General features: G+C 44.8%; 1 protein-coding gene across 1 annotated transcript in view; it reads right to left on the bottom strand.

The window, feature by feature from the left end:
* Nucleotides 1–1,584: 1,584 nt before the first annotated feature.
* The window catches only part of WDR91 (WD repeat domain 91), a 19,267-nt gene continuing 907 nt past the window's right edge, over nt 1,585–19,944 (bottom strand). The window contains exons 2-15 of the mRNA XM_085321305.1: nt 18,204–18,383; nt 16,518–16,724; nt 15,578–15,661; nt 13,269–13,393; nt 11,187–11,364; nt 10,760–10,918; nt 8,411–8,610; nt 7,799–7,949; nt 6,253–6,347; nt 5,730–5,898; nt 5,261–5,369; nt 4,352–4,464; nt 3,426–3,623; nt 1,585–2,447 (exon numbers count right to left, since the gene is read on the bottom strand). Coding sequence (XP_085177431.1) covers nt 2,283–2,447; nt 3,426–3,623; nt 4,352–4,464; nt 5,261–5,369; nt 5,730–5,898; nt 6,253–6,347; nt 7,799–7,949; nt 8,411–8,610; nt 10,760–10,918; nt 11,187–11,364; nt 13,269–13,393; nt 15,578–15,661; nt 16,518–16,724; nt 18,204–18,383 — 2,133 coding nt within the window. The 3' untranslated portion in view covers nt 1,585–2,282. The remainder of the gene's footprint in view (nt 2,448–3,425; nt 3,624–4,351; nt 4,465–5,260; nt 5,370–5,729; nt 5,899–6,252; nt 6,348–7,798; nt 7,950–8,410; nt 8,611–10,759; nt 10,919–11,186; nt 11,365–13,268; nt 13,394–15,577; nt 15,662–16,517; nt 16,725–18,203; nt 18,384–19,944) is intronic.

The following is a 19,944-nucleotide window of genomic DNA, read 5'->3' as shown; positions in this document are numbered from 1 at the left end:
AAGCTGCAGAGATAAAAGAGGAATTTCTTTACAGCCTGTCTAGAGGCAATGAAGGGACCCAATGAAACACAAGAAGACCCCAGACCTAAATTTTACAATTGGTCCGAACCATTGCGTGACAGGCAGAGAAATTTAGATCGTGGGGGTACAATTGCCCAGGAATTTCTTTGATCAGRGTCCCTCTTTGGAGGCACCCAGCTCAAGCTGTGATTTCTGCATGTGTGCCATTGAAACTTATTTTGCTTTAATTTCAGTTCAAGCTTCTGTCTCAGCGGGAACCTAGGGTTGGACCCTGTTATGGTGGCCAGCAAGCCTAGTTTTCCATAACACTCTGGTCCACATCACATTTCAGATAGCGAGGGGTTCAACTCCCAGCATACAGATGAAGCTCTCCTCATCAGCATTCTTGTTTATCTGGATACCAGTGCCCATATGTTCACGTTTCCTTCCTGCCATGCCTACTCCAAAACTAAGCTAAAGACTTTCCACAACTCCTTCCTTCAGCTACTGGTTCTGGGAAACAGTCTGCATGAAAAAGCTATTATTAGTGTCACCTGGACAAAGAGTTGGGGCCTGCCTGCAGTCCATCCCTCAATTCCCAGTGGTACAAAAGTGACATTATTTATTACAGACCTTCCTCACCTTGTATACAGATTTGATAGGATCCCAACACAAGAACAACTTAGCCTAGCTTGAATACATGTGACTTAAATAAAGGTAAAATCCTACACCCTGGAATCACAGCAGCTTGCCTCTAGGAAGTGTCACTGGGAGTTCATGGGAAAGCTGCTCCAGGTATATGAAGGAGATTGCACATTTTTTGTCTTCAGCACAGCCTGAATTTCTTCTCAGGACTAGGGCTATTGTTAGTGGCACTCAAACAAGCCCCTTGCTCCAGCCTGGATTTGGGCTGATTTCCAACACAAAACAGACACCCAGGGGCCAGCTGGCCTACCAGCTCCAAGGGGAGCTCAGAGACACTACAGAATACTGCAGTTATCTCCACCTCTGACTTAATCCTCCTTCACATCTGGTAGGACTCAAAGATGACAAAGGTGCTCAGCAAGGGGATTTAATTTCCACTCACATCCWATGCACTGCCACCCTAGGAAGATCTCCTCTATTCCACTGCACAAAGATGTTCTGTCTTGAGAGGCAGAATTTAGAATAAAAGTGCATTTTTCCTTTAGCAATAGATGCCGGCAATTTCTAATCAATGCATAAACTACTTCCCACCACCATCCCGGCAGAACAGCCCTTTGTAGCCGTATCATTTCCTCAAATCAACACATCATACATTTCAAGTCCCTCTCTGGGTTGATAGATTAGGTATTTATGAGCCCTCTCCAAAAGCATCGGCTGTCTATGTCACACTAGGAAGACCCAGAAGAGTTTTCCCTTGTTCTCCATGACTCGACTGATACTTAATGTTGAAGGCAGATGGGGGGATGGGACAGCTGTAGTGAGAGAGTGAGAGTGAGAGAACCACACTGGCTCTGGCTCTCTTCTCTTCACCATCAGGTGCTAGGTATTATCTAGGGCTTCCAATCTCTAATATAAACTTTTTAAAAARACCAACTCAGGCAAGGTTCCTCTTCTAATTTATGGAAGATATTACTAGGGAACACAAAACATTCAACCAATACAAGTATTTTTGTCCCTGGATGACTTGCACTGGCTCCCCCCAGTGGCAGTGTTCTCAGTGCACGAAGCATCTGGTGAAAACAAAGGTCTTTTCTCCATGCAGGAGACACATTAGCACATTGCCACCTCAGCCATCCTCCACGCTTCGCAGCAAGAGCAGAATAGAGCACAGGAATCAAGTGCAAGGGAGTGTTTTCTTTTTATGAAAAAAACATTATACCCAAGGAATACTCTGGTTTTGCACAGGCCTTTCCAGCTCAAGCCATCTCCATGTCCCAAGGCACTGTGCTGCCTCATGCACTCTTCCTCCTCGTCTTCTCTCGCACAGCCCTGGACGCGACCTCAGCAGCCATCTAGCCACACGCTACTTCAAGACTCCCTAACAGAGGGAGCCAGCTGCCACAACAGGTCAGTGAAGACTTGTGTATTTTTCAGTGCTGCTATTGATCCAGTCCCAGAACAGCGTTCTTCTGCACAGTGGTTTGGCATATACATTTAACATTTGTCAGGAGACAAAAGCTAAAATGAGAAGAGTGATTGTAGTCTGCCTTCTCTCTCATAAAGTTTGTTCCTGTGGAGTTAACACTTTTCCCCCCCCCCCTCAAGTCTGTTGTTCCTTTCCATCAACACTTTCCAGGTTAAGACTTTTGAGCCAGTAAAGTTGTTAATTTTATCTTCCCATCCATCGAGGCAGTAAGGCAGGTCCCACAGTCCATGGCCATGCTCCAGTCCACTGTGACAACAGGAGCTCGGTGTCCTCCAAGAGAAAGGCAACTCTCTAGGACCTTTTCCTCACCATTTAACTGAAACAAGAAAATACAAGAATTAAAAAAGGGAAATTTCTGCAATAGGAGCAGTATACCCACAGGAGAATCCAAAGACTGCTACATACTCCATATCCCAATAAGCACACATAATTAAGTGGAAAAACAGATCTATGTAGCATACACAAGGAAGCAAACTTTCAATTTCAGGATGGAAGCACATGATCACAAGCAGGTGAATCTTTTACATCAGCTGAACTGCATTAAATGAACAGGCAGGCTAAGAGCACTCAGCTGTGAAGAGCAGGTAAGTTTAAGCCACAGTTACATTGGTGTGGATGCTTTCAATGCTGCAGATTTAAAGTAATTCAATTTAAGCTACGTCTGAGGTCAGCGAATGCTGCAGTGGCTTATACTGACATGCAYTGCCTCAAAGGCAGGCAGGTAAGGGTCAGGGCTGTGCGAGAGAAGATGAGGAGGAAGAGTGCATGAGGCAGCACAGTGCCTTGGGACATGGAGATGGCTTGAGCTGGAAAGGCCTGTGCAAAAAGTCAGTGACCATCTACCACAACAATGATAATTTGKTTACTTTCAACAATACAGCCTTACCCTTCATTTCATTTTAGTGCTGTGCACACAGTAAGAGGAGAAAAATCAAGCATGGGACTAGCAAAGCATTGGCAGGCACATGAGGCAGATTAAAGAGCACCAGTTAACAACCACGCACTTTGCACTGAGCTGGCATGTGTAAACGTAAGAAATCCATGAATTCTTCCTAAGTATTAAKAAAATGTGCTGCAACTAGGCTTTAGGAACAAAGGATCGTGCACGTTCTAGCTACACACGGAGGGCCTAGAGCAAACACTTGCAACCAACACTACACATTGCTAAAACAGGATCAAACTGGAGTTTCACAGTGCAGCYGTCAGCAGGTGTTTGGGAACGTTCAATGACTGCTATTGTTGCAAGCGCTTGTATGGATCCACAAGAATATTCTCTGTCACTTYTCAGACTTACCTTAAAAATGACTCCTCCAGTAGAAGAACACGTCAACATATAATTCCCTTCAGAGTCAAAAGCAAAAAGCCTTCCTCGTGGGAACTGGACTTGCTTATATCCACTGTATCCAGACAGCACGAAGGGACCGGTAGCTTCGCTGGGAAGATCATATTCAGACACTTTCAAGCCACTTTTGTGAATGTTCCACTGAATAAACTAGATTGACAAAAAAAGATGACAMGTTTGTCATTAAATAAACTGGAATAGAAGAGAAAGGGCCCACTCACATATTTTAAGAGAAGTGGCTATTTCTCACACGCAYGATGGCATTTCTACATCTAAAGCTATGGGGCAGCATCTACAACACACAGGCTGCAAAAGCTGCAACACTGTCTTGTGTCCAGGCAGGTGTTTTGCCTGCCTTCCATGAGTACTGCTCCCAGGTGTACTTCCACATTACAAGCAGGATGCTGCTGGGATTTCACTTAACTCTCCACAGCCAATCTCCCTCCCTGAGCCGCACCTCTGCTGTGGAGAACTGTTGAGCTGCAGAAATTGGACTTTTATTATAAGCAACAGGAAGTTCTGGCAATTAATTTTATGCAAAGGGATCAAGTATCCGCTTCCTGGTGAGCCTTATATCTCAAATGTGGTGATCTCATGGGCACAGAAAGCTCATCTTCACATGGATTTCCTAGGAATAGGATGTCACCAACAGAAGAATTTGCAGATAAGGTCAGAGTCATCCATAACTGTTAATAGATTTCTGGCCACCCTCTCTGCAGAGACCGAATGCATCAACGTGCATGATGAAAACTGGCAGCCTACAGACTGCAGATTTTCCAGATTCTTACAATTGTTTTACTGCTAACCCCTCCATACGGAGAAGTTTCCAGGAGGGACTTTCCTACCAGCTGACCAGTGGAAGATCATGCAGAGCCTACCTTGCCATCCTCCCCTATGCTGTAGACTGTGTTCTCATCGTAGCTGAATTCAACGGAGTAGACTTCCCCATCATGTGCCTTCCAGCTCATGGCGCACTCATGCTGCTGCATATCTAAGGGGAGAAACAGTACTGAGCACTCCTTGCATTCAGAGCCTGGGTAGAGAGAGAGCCCTCAAAATTGATCAGCGCTATCTTCCAATGCTCCATCTGGGGGAGCCCAATTCAGTCTTAGCACCCAGTCCCTATTCCCCAACATGTGCTTTCTTAATTCCACTGGCCACACAGTTACTGCCTGTAACCAAACACCCCTCCCTCCAGCTTTAYGCTGCTGCATGCTCTGTGTCATTGCAGTCCTTCTGCATCAAGTCCTACTGACACTTTTCTTCTCCTCCCCTCTCTTCCTCTGTTATCCCCTTCCACCCGCCTGAGACCACATCCACCAGCTCAGCACTCAGGGCAAAGGCAAGTCCATCCACAGAGGAGGGTGATCTGGGCTGCCTTTAACGACAAGGGCAGGCTGAAGGGAATAGAAAYTGCTCAGTGAAGGAGGACTGAACTGTAGTCCTTGCCTCCAGAGTCACACATTAACACCTTTCTCCAAGGCTCAGCCTCTGGCAGTGGTACTGCCAGTGGTAGAGCCAAGGCCACAAGGCTCCAGATCAGATTCACTGAGCTCTTTTACAACAGGAGGGGAACAACAAATCCAACAGTACTATCAGTGCCTCAAGACAACCACACCCAGGGAAATTTTGTGCCAATTCAAAAAAAAAAAAAAAAACAAAAAAAAAACTCCCACCTCGGCGTTTGGGCATGTCCCACAGCTGCCTCCCTGCTGGCAGAGGGAAGGTGTTCGGGACAGCCAGTGAGAGACCCTGAGGGGCCACCTCACTGCCAATGTCCAACGTACCAAAGAGACGAACGATTCCATCTGCAGCCCCCGTGACTAGCAGGTTGCCGTTGTGGTTGAAGGCTGTGCAATTAATAGCAATAGGCTCAGGGTCCAGGGAAAACTGCAGCTGAAAGGGAAAGTCTGCATTAATTCCTGGAAACCTCAGATTGTGCTGGGGTGCTGAGCCCCATGGGAGGGAAGGAAGACAGTGCCTAGTTACCAGAACTACCCCCTCTCTGGAGCCCTACACCTCTCAGACTCACAGCACAGTGGCACCTAGGGAGATGTAACTGGGCCCCTGCCTCAATAGGAAGGGGAAGAAGAGCAGGAAAAAAAAAAAAAAGCAAACAACAAACCCAACAACAACCCCCCCCCAAACTCAGTAGCTGCTTCCCTTAATTTAGAAAGGGAGCTCCCACATGTTGTTTAAGCCAGAAGACACTTTCTCAGCAAACAGACTCAGAAAGGGAATAAAGCCAGGAAGTACCTGCTGCTTCATCGTTTTAGTGTCCCACAGCAGCAGTTTCCCAGGAACCTGGTTCATGCTTTTGCCTCCATAGTTGACTGCTGAGAAGTCCACATGGGAGATGGAGCTTGGGGCTGCTGCAGAACAGACAAAGGAGGCGCCACTTGGGCTGCAGGCAAGTGAGAGGATCCTGAAACACAGCAAACAGTCTGAGTTGCCCCTCTCCAGCAGCTGCCTCAAGAACAACACCCTCCATTCCTAGCTCTCCCATAGATGCCCTGCAAGTCAGGTCTTCCATCTCAGGCATATTGTAAAGGAGAGCAGGATTAAAGTGCTGAGATGGATTTTGATTTTGTTTCTCCAGTGTAACTGAGTGTCTTTATGCTCATACAGGGGCTACCCTTTGGAATAAGGCTTGACAGAATTTCAGTTGCAGGAAAGCAGCAGGATCATTGAGAGATTTCATCTACCTTTCTCCAGTCATAAAAAGRAGGGGGAGGAGTAGGGGGAAGCGAGGGAAAACTCAGGAGTACAGGTGAATTACCTCGGCATGTTTTCATCAATGCTGATTTCACAAAGGTTCTTCTTTGCTTCTGTGTCATAAAGACGAACCGTCCCAACCCCACTGCCAAGCAACAGCTTGGAACCAACAAGGAAGAGACAGAAGGAATATAAGTAAAGAGTACAACAGCAGTGTCCGACAAGCATCAACACCACACAGTTAAACTTCTTTTCTATTCATGCRTTCTGATTATACATCACTTCATTAGGGTGTATCCTGTCTTTCTGTGCATATCACACTGACTACGACTATCCCAGCACCACTGGAGTGAAGGTAAGAGCACTACATTCCAGGCATCTTGAGAAAAAGATCCAACTAGCAGCAAGATGGAGTAAAAGTCACTTCCTAAAATATGGCCTGACAGTRTAAGGTGTAAAGGAAATAAGGAGTCTCAATATCTAGAGGAGTAAGGAAAGAGCAACACAGAATTAACAATCTAGGGTTTAAGAAAAAGCCCAGCAGAAGCCACCTCCTTTCATCCAGCGGAGGAAGAAGTCATCCACCAGGGTTCACACATGCTTTGTCAGTAGCGWTAGAATTCAAAAGTAAAATCATGGAGTGATGCATTACAAAGAAAATGAAGATAGCCAGATCCTTCTCAGTTCAGAGTCTGATCTGCTGCTGAATTCTGACATATTTCATGAGGAAGAATCTTTCTATCAGCAAGCAGGAAATAAACTCCATAAAGCAGAAGAAACATCAGAATAACTGTATGGACAACTTCCTTTCTAAGAGTGAAAGAAGTGAAAGGCAYGAGCAGCAGTGTCAGCTCTTTACAAGCGACATTTTAGGGTCAGCAGCAACATATCAGCAGTGCCAAAACATGAACCATCTTCCCTCAGTCACAGGCCTACACCTGGTAGGCATGAAATATCTGCAACAGTTCAAGGACTCTGAAGGTATTTAGCTTAAAGGTATTTAAATTACTCTCTAGTAACAGAACTGGAGGAATGGGGCTATGCAAGACATTTAACTGTCATGAAATTTGATCAAGTCCCCAAGTCCTTATGGAAGTACTGACCCCTTTCCACAGCAGCATGGCTAAACAAATACCTACAGCACCACTGGCTACAGAGCCCATTTCATACCCCAACAAACAAAACTCCAAAAGCACACCCAGCTCCTCAGCCCTGTTCTTTCTCCGTTTCTGGTTCAGGATGTACATGAAGCTCCACAGCTTCCCATCACGGAGCTCCCACAGGCTACTGTGCCAAGCTTCCTGCAGACAGGCACTTCTCTTGAAGAAGCTGCTTCTGTCGCACTGTTGTTCACGTACTGCATCTTGAGAACCTGTCTCTGCACAAGTAGTGGTGAATTCCTTGCCCAATATGCACAGCACATTCCCTGCTATCTAGCATTTATCAGACCCTAAGGCTTCAGATCGTGATGTTCCACTAAACTAGAAACTAGCTGTTGCCCTGATCTTATCTGCAATGTAGCCATCTGGAAGTTAATGTGCAACACATAACAAAACAACTGCARATCATCAGCCATGACACTTGAATCTCTATATGCACACACTACTCACCAGCCGATCCCGCTTGGTTGCCCATTCCAGAGACAACAGTGGAGATTTGGAAATGGAAGAAGCTTTGGTCTGCATTATGGGGTTAAAAGACCACACTTTGATGACTCCATCCACATCCAAGCTGGCCACCCTCCGTCCAGAACAATCGACCCTATATGCAGAAGGAAACAGATTGTATATTTTTCTCCCTAGAGTTCTTATGTATGAATATGTTCCCCAGTAATCCTTCTTCTCCTAGCCACACTGGCACCATTCGCTACTGGAGGAATAACCAGATCTTCCTCGCACCACTTCTTGTTCAACTCACACCAAAAATGGGTGCAATGAAATGCACCAAGCTCCACACGCAAAGCATAACGCACTTGAACAATACCATCTTGTCTTCCAGGAGAGTTCTATCCCRGCTGGTATCTCCCAATCACAAAATCACTATCCACTCTCACTGCACAAGCCACAGGCTATTTTCAGTCACAACTACTCAGCCACCCTACTACCAAGGTTACATGCACAATGTCCTGGGCAGGACAGAGGCTGGCAGGAGACAAAACACAGCTGTTCTTCTGAAGAGGCTCCTAGCASAAAGCACTCTTCTCACTCCTGCCATCCCGTTACCTGCAGTACATGATGGATGAATGGTGCTCCCCATACTCCTCCTGGCTCAGGACAATAAAGGGCTGCTCCTCCCGGACCCCCGTAGCCTCTGCACTGCCGGCAGGCATTTTGGTGGTAGTCTCTGCCTGCTCAGTGTGTGGTTCTGAGCATGGCTCTGTCTCAGCTGTGCTAACATCAGTTTTCTTCTCAGCACTCTGGCCCTGAAGGAAGAAATACTGTGTGAAATGCAAGGAAATGGCAGCACCAGATTTTCAACGACTCAAGCCTGGTGGGAGCCAGAACCAAGGAATTGCACTAGGACAGAAGTGCTGATCATCTCAATATCCCTTCTACCTTCCTGAAGGCAAGGCTTTTAACATGGCTTTCTCGATTGTCAAGACCCCTATACGCCTGCAGTGTGCCCAGCCATGCACTTTACAGTAGGAATTAGAGAGATTACCGCATCTCTGTTCAACACTCCTCGGTCAATGTCGTTAGGCCCATTTTGATGCCATTTGGGCACAGATTCACAATCAAGTCACCACAGATTAACAGATTCTTGCATTTAGCAATGCAAGTTAAGTCAGTGTAATAGGCAGTTCAGTAAGTCTGCACAAAATCTCTTGGTGGAGGATAAGCCACATCAGATAGATTATCCTCTTGTTTGACACAGAGTTAGTCTGCACATATTAGGACAATCACTGCAGCCAACTGACTGATGACAACTGCAAACTCTACATGTGAGTCCATGAGCTTAAAATGCAAATTGACAGGACAGATAGAAGAAAAGGAGTTTCAGAAAGTGAAGGTGTCTGAAAGAGACAACAGCCATACCACAGCACACAGCTGTTTCAAAGCAGCCTAGTCTTTCATTGCTACCAGGAGCTGAGTGCAGAGCAGACACAGCACACCAGRGAGTAAAATGCCTGCAAGCTACACTTTGCTACACCATCCTCTGAAGAGAAAATAGACCAAAAGCTTTGCATGGTATTAAATCCCTATCTCCCAAATATCTTGCCTTGTTTATAATAGTATCATGTCTTCAGCAACAGATCAAACACTACAGAATCAAATCTTCTGCAATCAAAGTTGGAAAAAGCTTGGGAAATAAATCCAAGAATGCCTTTCTTTGTGTTAGTTAATGTGGGAGATAACTACCCATGACACTCACATGAAAGAAACAGTGCTGCCTTTCAGTTCCCTTTTTGCTCACATATGTTGAGAATAGCAGAGAGTTAAATAATATCAACTTCCCCAAGAGCATCAGAAAGAAAACACTTCCTTAACCTGGAACAKCATAGCAAAAGGAAAGCCAAAAGGACACTTGTTGGACAACTGGAGCTTGCAACTTTCAGACTAATGTTTAATCAAGATTTTTTTAGACAGTTATGAAGAACAGAATTCTCTCATAGCCTAAATAATCAGTGATGCACAAATATCTCCTCTCCAAGGTACCTTCCACTGCACACAGAACAGCCACATGTACTGGCTGATAAGTAACGGTCCCTCACCAGTCCTTTACAGACTCCACCAAGGAGTCTCAGAGAGCCAAGATAAACATGGCTGGGACATTGCCATTATGTCCTTCCTACTCTATTCTCTGTTCCAATAACATATGACTGTTGAAAAAAACAGACAACACACAGATGAACAGAAGTAGTTCACTGATCTTCAATGAATAAAATCCAGGACAAAGTTTTTATTATTTCACTAGATTAGGTACAAAACTGCACCATACAGTGCAACTCCAAAAAGAAAAATGGCTATGAAGGATGTTTACAGCTTCCCACCTCTTAATTTCCATTCCTTTCCAGGAAAATTTGCTAGTAATTTTCAGCTGTCCCACACAAAGCCTGCAGAAACCAGCATGAGAACCTACCTGTCAGGGATAAAAAAGCTGATTCTGGAATCCATACTGCAGGCCTGCCTGGAACCACATAATTTTAGACAAGTCTTTCAAATCCAGATTACAACTGCTCATTTAGGTAGGATGGGTGAGCCAAGGTCCTTGCTACTAAGAAAGGGCTACAAGACACTTGAACGTAGCAGTCATTAAAGTGGAAACACACACACACACACACACACACACACACACAGACCAGTCTGTTGAAAAGAGCAAGACAAAAGACAAGTCGTTTTCTTCTATCTGAAATCCCAATACTGAGTCTGCTCCAGGGACACAAAAATAACATGAGTCCGGAAAGAGTGGATTAACTACAGAGGTTAACCTTTGATACAGCTGAATTGAGCAGCAGTCCAGAAGCTTAACTGGGAACACTTGCCCTTGTTTTTCTGCTACCTTGCACAACAAACTACAAAGATGTCAGCCCTCSACTTCCTGCTGCCTGGCCTAACAGCACTGCCCAGTACCTGGGAGGTCCCTTTTGACAGCAGCTCCTTCCTTTCCTTCCCATGTTCTTGCAAGCGCTTCTGCCGCTGCTGCAGTGAGCTCAACTCGCCTGTTGCTAACCCGCTGAAGTGGCTCTTCCCATCCTTGCAGCTCACTGCTCCTTCCTTTCCTTTGGCACTCTGGAAGGCAGAGGAATGATTTGGTAAAGTTACACTTGTGCCAGGCTGCAGAACAAAGCRGGAAAGAGAAGGCAAAGAGACCAAGCAGCCACAAGGACACAAGCCCCCAGATAACAGCAGGTGTTCTTGTGCTGCATTCAGCATACACTGATCAGGAAAGAAAGGTCATTTTATTTTTTTAARTGGAAGCAAAAGCTTGGAGCAGTATCATACTGCAAGTTAGCTCCTGGCTACTGAGCACCTTTCAGTGAACATGTCTAAGAATCACCTGATGATTTGCTGGTTCTTTCTTCCCTAGCAGCATACTGCCAGTCTGTGTTGGAGAAGCCCCACTTGGCTGAGTTGGTCTGGAAGGGCCCTTTTTACTCTGGGAGAGGAAAGAGGACAGAAAGCCTCCCCGGGACTGAAGAGAGTGTGCAGTGCTCCTCTGGCTGCAGGTCATATCACTAATCCAAAAGAAATAAACAAAACATGAAAGCACAGCCAGGCAACCCGATCAGAGAAGACCCAACAAGCGAAGACCAGCTATTTGAACCACTGGAGGACAGAGGTTCCTTCCTAAACTGCTGCTGGACCACTGTGCACTAGAAAACTATTTTAGAACATCCTGTTAGTGACCTGAGCAGATCATTTTAATTACTCTAACCAGACAAAACTCACTTCTCAGAGATGCTGCACCACAGAGACAACGGGCCCAGCTCTGGTCAAGTCCCCTGTAGGGCTACCTCAAACACCTTACATCTCAACTGGTTAGTTTAAAAAGACTCCAGCGGAAAGGAGAGGGAACCTAGTTTTCCAAAGAACATGTTCAGCTGGAACTCCCAATCCAAACCATCAAATAGACCCTCTTTGAGGAGCCCTAAGTATCCAAAGTTTCACTCAACATCATTAGCAGCAAGTCAAGTTCAGCAATTATAAAGCACAGGCCCAACACCTCAAAACATGACCCAAAGAAACAAAGACAAGTTAGGTCAATTTCTATGGCTACACACATCTTCCTTCTCAGCCTACAATGCTGAGTGGCAGCTCCTTCCCAGAACATAACCTGTGGCCTCAACCCCTGAGAGCAGAGCAGCACCAGAAAAGGGGTATATGATCTCCTCCACTGTCTCATCATCTCCTCTAACAGGGAACTCTCTAGGCTTTGGGTTCAGCACAGGCATGGAAAGAACAACCAGAAGCACCCCTAGGGTAACACAGGAGTTGCCTACACAAGAAACCCCACAGGTTCTCAGTCAAATTTTTCTAATACAGACAGACAAAAACAAGTACAGAAAAGTATTATCCTCTGCCCCTCACATCACTCTATCCCATGTGCAAAGATGAACACTAAGACATCCTCACAAAGTACTTACACTGAAGAGACCTCAGATTGAACTCTGTGGACTGTCCTACGTAGACAGCGCAAAGCAGTTATCAAGATGGCTCACCAGACGCTTAGACTATTTAGTCAGGCAAATTTTAGACAAAAACTAAGACTTTGTGTGTAGTCTCTGCCACAACTTCTCTTTTTCTCTGTCAGCAGCATAACTGATCAGTCCCTTCATGTCTAAATGGAAGTGGAAGAAGCACATAAGAAAAAACTAATTTCCAGCAGTGTTTGTTAATAGACTGGGGCTAAACTGCTCCTGCTCTCAGGTCCTTTTAAAAGGAACAAAGACAACCTCAATAAAACAGTGAATTCAAGTACACAGACTTGCTCTGGAGTTGGAGAAAATAAGGATTTAAACACAAATCTAACAATTCAATCTGTATCGCTGCACACATTGCCTAATCTCTGCAGACAGGAATTAAATAGATTACGTGTAACTGAGACCCACAGAAGAGACAGTCCCTTTCACTTGATTTAGAAAGGGCAAGAAAGCATCTCTTTGCATAATTATGATCTCTTTACATGACAGGAGCCATGTCTACAGGTGAAAAAGGGCACTTGCCAACTGCACCACAGGCCCTAAAGAAAATAGATCAGGAGCCAAGAGACTCAACAACACACACTTCATCTGAGAAAGACTGCAGAGTATTGCACAGTTACTATTATCTCTGAGAAGAAAAGCCTTACCCTAGCCATCCAAAATACCCTGGTGCAATGCCGAGACCACAGCAGAATAAATTCCACAAGAAGCTCTCACAGATCCAGAGGATAGCCTGTCCTTCCCCACCAGATGGCGAGGGGACAGAAACCATTCATGAGCTCCCCAATTAAGCTGAATTAGACCATCAGAAATTCTGCCTGGATGCCTTTCTGCAAGGACTCTCAGGACAGGGGAACAAGGAAATGACCCTCCTGCTGCCTCCCCAACCCAATAAAAGCAGCAGAAACTGTCCTCACTCCTCCCCTGCAAGGACTCACAGCTCAGAGTCCCCTAGACGGTCCATGTTGGCCACATATGCAGGCAGTTTGTGATGCACAACTGCTTCTTCCACTTCCAGCTCTTCTTTCTTAATGCGGGAGGATTCAGCCTGCAAGGCAAAGAGCTGCAACAAGATAGCAGAGCCAAGTGAGTAGAGGTTTAATTGCAGTTCCCCTCCTTCCCACTCACTGAAGTTGTTTATTCCTTTTATTTCAACAGCTCCAGAAAGGGTGGGGAAGGGAAGAAAGCTACTCTGATCAGCTGAGTACCACATAGTCCAAGTAGACAAAAACAATCAGTACTTTGTATGTTTGAAACTGGAATCTACTTAAAACCCTTCACTCCCCTCCTTGGACTATTGCTCTAGTGGCATTAATAGTGCTGGGAACTTAAAACTGGCCAGGACAGAGCTGATCAGCCCATCACCCYATGCTGTTTGTAGGTAGTTCAAGGCACGGCATGTGATTAACAGCGGTGCTGTGTGGACACTGAGCCTACAAGCTAATCTTCTTCCCACAAGCAAGGGTCTGGGGTGCTGGCATGTATGCTACAGCCATCAGGTCACCCCTAGATCCAATCGCACACCTGGCCCAGGTCCCTTCTGAGGGCCACAGTGAGATTTGTTGCCTCATCAGAGAGAGGAAGATATCCTTTCCTCTTTCCCCTTAGCAGAAGGGAACACCAGGAAGCAGCTTTCTGTGAGGGATGTGGTTTATGTTTGTGACTGCTGACCACAAGAAGAATTTCTCAGGCTTTTCTGTTTTGTTTTTTGTTTTTGTTTTTTGTTTTTCGCTTTGTGTTTTCAGATACAATTCTTCTCTGTGCTTCTATTCTAATATTTAAGGAAATAAATGACAGAAAAAAAAGACAATTTTAGAATTCCAGCTTACTATCCGTGTTATTCATATATGTATTCAGTTTCCACAGTGAAACCGGAATCACTACCTAATTCCAGTTACTGCAGAATTCACTAGTTATTCACACCCTTTTTAATTTAAATCTGTATTCAACAGGTTGCTGCCCCTTTACTAACCTGAGCAGCTGTCAAAAAAGGAAGGACACTCATCCAGTCTGTAAGTGAGATCAGTTAACACACTATGACCAAAAACTAGCTTCAATCTGACCAGAAATGCAAAATACAAAATTGSAGGGAAAAATGAGTCCTATTTCAAAACATACCCTATGCTGCTCTCCCTATTCACTGACCATCTTTGCAGATCTCTGCTGGCAAAGTTTTCCTCATCTAGCAACTCCATACAGTCTGCAGTGACAAACTTTGCTTTTCTTGAGCCATAACGCCTCCTTTCTGAAATAGGTTAATCTGTCATACTTCAACATGTTAAAACAGATGAACACAGTGCTATTCAGTTACCAAAAATGGTTTTAACAGGAAGTATAACATACCATCATAATGTTTTGTAACACAGGAAATAAAGCACAAAACTTACATTACTGAAAATCATTCATTTAGGGAGCACTTTTACTTGGTATATGTTTGAGGAAGTTTGACTAAAGTCCTGTTTACATGAATAAGGCTTCCCACTTGTAAATGATTATTCAGATGTGATCTGTAGTTTAGAAAGTTCTCACACTGCAGATTTTTCCCAGTCTCTCTAAAGGGATATTATACTGGGAAAGGACTGACTTGTCTTCTATATTCTTATGCTCTCCCTCTACACATCTGCTGACAGTATTGTCAAAAAATAAGATGTAGTTGGGTGACAATTTGACTGAAGGTCTGCTAGGCTTACAGTTTACAGTAAGGTCTAGAACTGGGAAATAAGCATCCACAGCAACATCTGCATCAGTTGCTGTAAATTACCTTAAGTGCACTTCAACCATGGTTAAATGGCCATTTTAGAAGCCACTGTTACTGCCTATTTGACAGAAATTATTGCCCATTTCTATTGCTCCATCAGCTAAATTTTGGAAGTGACTGCAAACACTATTCACAAATTTCAGTGCAGTCAGCTATCTATGTGCTTAACTTGCCACTGTTTTTTTCTAGGCTAATTTTGCACTATAGCAGAAGAGAAGTTCATACAGGATGTAGCCATGTGTCAGACAGCATACACAGAGGGACAGTAATGTCCTGAACAGACATTTCACTAATAATCACATGATCACAGCCCTAAGATTGCTGGAAAGAGTTCAAAGATAAACGAAAACAATGAAGGATTTATACAAGGCTCTGCCTTGCAATAACTGCACTAAACTGAAGAGCTGCTACTTTCTTGAACAGTAAACCAACTTTACAAAACTTACAACCTTACACAGCCAGTGAGCAAAGAGCAACTTCCGTTCTGACCTTATGCCGCAATGATTCATTTTCTTCTTGTATGAGGCTGCTCCTTTGACATTCAGCCTCAAAGTTCAAAATGACTGGAACAGGTGAGGAATGTTAAAGAAAAGCTCAAGACAATACCACATGTCTGCTCAGCTTAGCTAGAATAGTTACAAGAAAAACAGTCAATGCAACCAACTCATAACGATCATTTGCTTGTAAGACAGCAAAGCTGCCCAGTCTGTACTGCTAGCAAGAAGCACATGTGAGGCCAGAAGACTGGTAACAGTTCATTTACCTAAATCAGTTTTGTATTTTGTTGCCATAAAACAGCTTCATAAACACCATTTCACATTGGCTTTGCAAGGATTTTAGACCATTCCTTTTAACAGTTGAGAAGTGGAGGACAATAAAGGTTGTGTAACAGCTGAGGAGACAGTCCAAGATGAGCTGTATTTCAGCCACAATGTAAACCTGGTCATCCCCAAATGAAGACGGCCAGAACTCTTCAGTCTGAGATAAAAGCTGTTCTTTCTCTTAATCCTGAACTTCTCTATCATAGTGGGCTGTCACTAGACAACCTTGTGAACAGATGTACCTAGATAAGATAGGATATTCTAATTTAGTTATGACTGTGACCCAAGCTTGCACATCTGTTTGCACTGTCCCAAGGACAGAGGAAAAGTTTCAGAATAAAATATGCACAAATTCACTAATATATGGATGAGTTCAGCACTAGCAACAATCATGGTTGTTTGTGCCCAGGGAATGTAACATATCATCATATATTGAACAATTACTATTCCAACGTCCTCTGGTGAACATCAGCCTCCTATTAAGTCTTGGCTCTGAACAATCACCTGAACAATCACTGTAATATTAGGTTCTTGGCACTGTCGCTAATGTCAAGTACGGCACCAGGGCAAGTGAGATTTAACTACAAAACAGCAAAAAAAAGGATATGCATGCACTGAAACAAGACGCTCAGGAAGTTGTGCAGGGACACAATAAACGTATCTGCCCACTGGCGTGAGAAATACGTAGCGAAGGTGGGGTTGGAGTCTGGGGCAGAGAGGAAGGGCAGGACAAACCAATCCTTCCACTCCGCCTGGTTCTGGAGCTCAGAGGCCTGCTTGAGGAAGAACTCCTGCGCCTTGTCATTACGGCCAGTCTGAAAAACAGCAAGAACAGGACTCACATTTCCATTTATGCCACTGCACAGGTTCTAGTTATGTTATGAACATAGTAATAACTACTTTCACCAGCCAATAAAGCAAGTTAGTTAACAGATTTATATGGAAACAAAAGAATCTGAAATACACTAAGAAACACTCACAAATGCACTTAACCTAACCTCTCTAGTCACCACAGCTTCATTTAAAGGCTGAGGCAGACCAGAAAAATTCCCTACATTGATTTCTAGTAAAAACCAGTGCAGATTGTACACTTACATAAAGGCAAAAGTGTTTGCATACAGGATTAAGGGAGAAAGTATACTTCAAATTACTCAATAGCTTTACAATGGATGTAGCTTGAAAAGAATTCCATCTGACATATTATTCAGACAGGACAGTTATATGCTGCACAGTAAGCAGAGGACAAAATAACAAAACACGAAAACCCACATTACCATGATGTAAGATTTTCAGTGAAGGGAGTGGAATCAAGGAGGAAATATTGCTCCTAAATTGTAAAAAATGAACCCAAATTCCTGACAGGCATTTATCTATTCTGCTTCCTGAAGTCCGCCCTGTGTAATATATCCCGTTCACTTTCCTAAGGTCTCATCGAGAGCTTCTGCTTCAATTTATACTCATTATTTTCTGTTCTATTCACATCATACAAAATTGTTTATTCCCTTTCTCTCCCCCATTACCTTGTACAGATTTGAAGGCCACTTCTCCCCTCAGTCTTCTCTTTTATAAACTAAAAAAGAAAAAACCAACTCAACTCCATCAAGTCTCCTTGCTTTCTTCTAGACTCTCCAACTGCCCTGATCCTTTAAGACTGGCTGAGTCCTGCCAGATTACAGTGGAAGGAATATAGACAACAATCCTGTTTACTCATCTGAGTGAAGGATCTGTCTGACTTTATTTGGAAATATTACCACTCTGATACCATCACCTAGTACTGCACTGAGACCCTTTTCTGCAGTACTGCTGCCTGCCCAGTCATTCCTTAACCTGTACTAGGTGCAGTTGACTATTCTTATCTATATATAGAAGCCTGTTCTTTTTCTGTTTCTTCAGCTTCTGAAGAACACTGATCTTGTCTTCCCATGTTCTCACTGCCATGCCCCAAATGCAAGTGTTTATGAAACTCATGATCTCTCATGGTGTTCAAGTCATTAATAGAGACTGAAAAACATTCTGCAATACAGCCGTCCTATCTGACAGTGACACGTCTTTATGTCTGAGTGTGGATTTCCTGCTTCCAGCTAGTCACGGTTCCCTCTAGCCTGAGTTTCCCCATCCTGCTTACAAGCTCATCATGCGAGTCTGTGTCAAACTCCTTACAAAACTCCTGACACGTGACGCATTAATTGCTTGTCCCTTCCCACCAGGCCTGTCAGAGGTTCGCAAGGGTAGGTCAATGCTCTGGTTTGCCCATCAGGGATGTTTTAAACAGAAGCCTAAAAACCAAAGACCACCTGAACAGTATGGACGAGGTAGTAGCGGAATAAACTAGTTTTCAGCTTGTTCACTGTTGGCCGGTACACATCTTCCAAACGGCTGAAAAGGCGCCGGTCCAGATAACCCCAGTAATCCCGCAGGGCAGCCAGATCGTAGCTCTGAACAAACTGCTGCAGCTGGTCCACTATCTTATCCACCTAGAGAAGACAAAAGGGGGAAGAATTCAGTCACGTGGGGGCTCCTCTGGCACACAAGACTCTCTGCAACTTAATGCTGAGAAGCTTTAACTGTGCAAACAGAGCTAACAATCCAATACTTTTGCATAAGCCATTTTCCTAAGCCAGGAAACACTCTGTATTCTGTACTAGCACTCTCCACTCTGCAGCACCTTCCAAATAAAATAGGTAGAAATGCAAAAGAACATGGCCAAACAAATTCTAGCACAAAGATTACATTTTGTTAAACACAAGGTTTTTACAGCAGTAAGCAGAATGTTCCCACTTCTTTTAAAAGTCAGTTGATAATGAAAAAGCACAAATGTCCTTCAGTGTTGGAAACTCAAGTGCAGCAATTGGAAAATAAGATTATTTTTAGACCAGAAGGAAAAAACTGCATTTAGCCAACAAAGAAGCAGCTCAGAAAGAGGAAAAAAGATCTGTTGGACTGTGATCTTTGAAGTCTTTTCATCTTTAATAACATCACCTATTAACAAAACAAGAGTAAAAGTTTACAATAGAGGAATTTTTTGTCATTAGGTCTTTTTAAAAATCACTTCTGCAATATGAATCATGCAGAATGGTGCTGGGGGAATAGATTTACAGTTCAATGATTTCTCACCGTCACAGAAAAAGATTCTGCACCTGATGCACAATTCAACTACCAAAGTTTTTTTTTTTTTTGGTTTTGGGTTTTGGGTTTTTTTTAGTATTTGGCTTGCTTCCTCCTCATCAGTTAATCTCCTAAGACATCATCTGGCCTCTATTTCTGTTGGTTCCTACAGTTGCAGGAAGCAGAAGTGTGTGACCCCAGCAGCCCCTTCTCAATTTTGCCGTGGACCGTAATATTCCACATAAGTCAATTGTGTGCTCAGCCCTAAACATCAGCACGGCGCTCGTGTTATAAAGATATTTTTTTTAATGGGTGATGAAGAGAGCGCTTGCGGCGCCGGCCAAAGAAGAACCGAACCCGTGAAAGCGCCGCGTTTAYGTTATTGCAGCGGCGGTTGTGGGCGTCAAAAGTCTGCACACGGGGCAGGTTTAAACCGAGGCAGTTTAAACTGCACTTTCACGGCTCATGAAGCCTGCACCGGTTTACTCGCCTCTACCAGCTAGCTGATGCATGACACGCTCAGGCTGTCAAGCAGCTGCACTGAAGTCCCTGGGCAGAAACCGCAGGAAGAAGGACGGATGCAGGCACCGCCGGGCCGCCCCCTCCGCCGCCGGCGCCCTGCGCGGAGGGGGGGGGTACCGGGTGAGCAGCCCCAAGCCCGCGGAACGGCCCGGCCCTCGGAAGGACTACAGCTCCCGGCATGCCCTGCCGCGCCCGCGGGCCGCAAGGCACGCCGGGGCTTGTAGTCCCCGCCGGGGGGGGCCCGTGCGGCCGCACGCCCAGCGACGCCACAGCGCCGCGCCCCCGCGCAGCGGGCAGAGGGGCCGCGGCGCTGACAGGGCGGCTGCGGGTGGCGCCGCATACCCCCCTCCCCCGCCGCGAGTGGGGCCGGCACGTCCACTGCCCCCCGCCACGGGTGGGGCCCGTGTT

Source organism: Rhea americana, unplaced genomic scaffold, assembly GCF_003343005.1.
Source record: "Rhea americana isolate MKP2758 unplaced genomic scaffold, rheAme1 scaffold_69, whole genome shotgun sequence".
Taxonomy (NCBI): domain Eukaryota; kingdom Metazoa; phylum Chordata; class Aves; order Rheiformes; family Rheidae; genus Rhea; species Rhea americana.
Note: the sequence above shows the minus strand (reverse complement) of the source record. Positions and strands in the feature narration are given on the sequence as shown.